The sequence below is a fragment of the Erythranthe guttata genome, chromosome 7, assembly GCF_056151865.1.
Source record: "Erythranthe guttata isolate IM_541 chromosome 7, IM_541, whole genome shotgun sequence".
NCBI classification, from domain to species: Eukaryota; Viridiplantae; Streptophyta; class Magnoliopsida; order Lamiales; family Phrymaceae; genus Erythranthe; species Erythranthe guttata.
Genome location: NC_142539.1, coordinates 15,029,611 through 15,032,500, shown reverse-complemented (window position 1 = coordinate 15,032,500; position 2,890 = coordinate 15,029,611). Strand labels below are relative to the sequence as shown.

The 2,890-nt window shown below is 24.3% G+C and overlaps 1 protein-coding gene across 1 annotated transcript in view; it reads left to right on the top strand.

Annotated features, from left to right (window-relative positions):
• LOC148769803 (uncharacterized) overlaps nt 1-2,890 on the top strand; it is a 5,831-nt gene extending 2,941 nt beyond the window's left edge. The window contains exon 6 of the mRNA XM_088820369.1: nt 2,225-2,890. Coding sequence (XP_088676495.1) covers nt 2,225-2,890 — 666 coding nt within the window. The remainder of the gene's footprint in view (nt 1-2,224) is intronic.

Here is a 2,890-nt window from a genome sequence, read left to right as displayed (position 1 = left end):
ATACTGGAACATCATTAAGTATACTACACACAAAAAAAAAAGAAATAACTTTACTGTTGAATAATTTTCCAAATGAATTGAATCAGCTAATACCAGTAGATTGAAAATTTGAACCAGGAATAAAATCATCAACTATGTCTTTCATGTTGAGCTTAAAAGTAATTAGATTTAATAACTTAGTTAACATAATCAAAACTAAACTATCGACAACATAAAAGGTCATCTATACATCTTGCATCGGAACTAACCCCTTCTCCACTGCCTCATTTTCAGGCTGTTTTTGCCACTGGAATTAACAATTGGAAAATTAAGAAACAAAAATAAATATAAACAATAAATTAAATATCGCATACAAACAATAAGTCTTGAAGGTCAACTTCCAATAGCTTGTGGCTCCGCCCATTTTTGGTTAATTCTCTCAAATCATCCATTTCAATAACATGTCCAATAACATATAAAATGAAATAATTGCTATACATAAAATTTGAAAACTTTGGTATAAATTAATGAAACACATAATTTAACAAAATGAAATTACCTATAAGCCATGATGGAAAAAGATGTAAACTAATTGCCACACAGTCAATAGGATGAAGAAGATAAAAAACAAAATCTAAAGTCGGGTTACCAAAAGAAGAAGCCTTAGGTAGGGAAGAAATAAAATTCAAATGTTGCAGACATTATGTAAAACGATGTCACAAAATTCGCTAGGGATGAAAATCAGATTTATTTACCCTTTTCTGTAAAAATCGAAAATCAGATTATTATTAGGAGATAAAAATTTGATAAAAAAATCAAAAAATAATATTTAGGAGATAAAAATCTGATAAAATTCGAAAATAAAATTTAAAATAATAGTTAGAAGATAAAAATTGGATAAAAATCGAAAATAATATTTCAAATAATGTTAATGAGATAAAAGTTGATAAAATACGAAAATAATAATTAGAATAATATTTAGGAGATAAAATATGATTAAAATCAAAATTATTATTTAAAATAATATTTAAGAGATAAAAATTTGATAAAAATCGAAAATAATGTTTGGGAGACAATAATCTGATAAAAAACAAAATTAATATTTAGGAGATAAAAAACTAATAAAAACATGATAAAACTCGAAAAAAATATTTAAAAAGATTATTTAGGAGATATAACTTTGATAAAATTCGAAAATAATATTTATGAGATAAAAATCTGCTAAAATTTGAAAATTATATTTAAAATTATAATATTTAGGGGATACAAATATGATAAAATTCGAAAATAATATTTAAAATAATATTAAGGAGATAAAAATTTGATAAAAATTGAAAAACAATTACAAATATGACATTAGGGTTTCTTAGGGTTGCCCTAGCGTTTCTTTCTTTTATATATAAGATATCTAGGAGATAAAAAATTGATGAAAATCGATAATAATATTTAAAATAATATTTAGGAGATAAAAAATTGATAAAAAATCAAAAAATAATATTTAGGAGATAAAAATCTGATAAAAATCGAAAATAAAATTTAATAATAGTTAGGAGATAAAAATTTGATAAAAATCGAAACTAATATTTCAAATAATGTTAATGAGATAAAAGTTGATAAAATACGAAAATAATTATTAGAATAATATTTAGGAGATAAAATATGATTAAAATCAAAATTATTATTTAAAATAATATTTAGGAGATAAAAATTTGATAAAAATCGAAAATAATATTTAGGAGACAATAATCTGATAAAAAACAAAATTAATATTTAGGAGATAAAAAACTAATAAAAACATGATAAAACTCGAAAAAAATATTTAAAATATTATTTAGGAGATATAACTTTGATAAAATTCGAAAATAATATTTAGGTGATAAAAATCTGCTAAAAGTTGAAAATTATATTTAAATTATAGTTAGGAGATATAAAATTGATAAAATTAAAAAAATATTATTTATAATAATATTTAGGAGATAAAAATTTGATAAAAATAAAAAAAAAATATTTAGGAGACAAAAATCTGATAAAAATAAAAAATAATATTTAAAATAATATTTAGGGGACACAAATATGATAAAATTCGAAAATAATATTTAAAATAATATTAAGGAGATAAAAATTTGATTAAAATTGAAAAACAATTACAAATATGACATTAGGGTTTCTTAGGGTTGCCCTAGCGTTTCTTTCTTTTATATATAAGATATCTCTAACCATCCATCTACATGATCCATTTCTATAGGGCGAAAATAAGTCGAAGTATTATAGAGCACTGAGTCTCCAATCATCAAGTGAATTCTATTTTCTCATCGCACCAAACAACAATTTATCATATTCCAATGGACAACTTAAGGCTGTGGCTGATGCAATTCAAAGAATTCAGCCTACTATAGAAGAAGAAGAAGATATGCCAGAGACATCTAAAGAAGGTGCAAAGAAAAATGAGCCAATTGAGGTTAGAGAAACACAAAGTGATGAAGATGTTCCTACAAAAAAAAGAAGGCTCATTAAGAAGGTGCAAAAATTTGATCTTGAGGTAAATAAACAAAGGTTAACGACATCAAAAGGAAGTGCGAAAAAAAAAGAACCGCTTGAGGTTGAAGAGAATCACAGTGAAGAAGATGTGCTTAAAAGAAAAGGAAGGATCGTTAAAAAGACAAAGAGATTTGAACCTGAGATAATAAAGAAAAAAAGGGTTGCGACATCAAAAGCAAATTCCAAAAAAAATGAGCCGATTGAGGTTGAAGAAAATGACAGTGAAGAATATGTTCCTAAAAAAACAGGAAGAACCCGTAAGAAGATAAGTATCGTTGAGAGTTCTGATGATGAAGACACACTTGAAGACCTTAAGATGAAAAGTAAGAATAGAAAAGGGCACAATATCAAAAACGAAAGAGAAAAGGAGTAG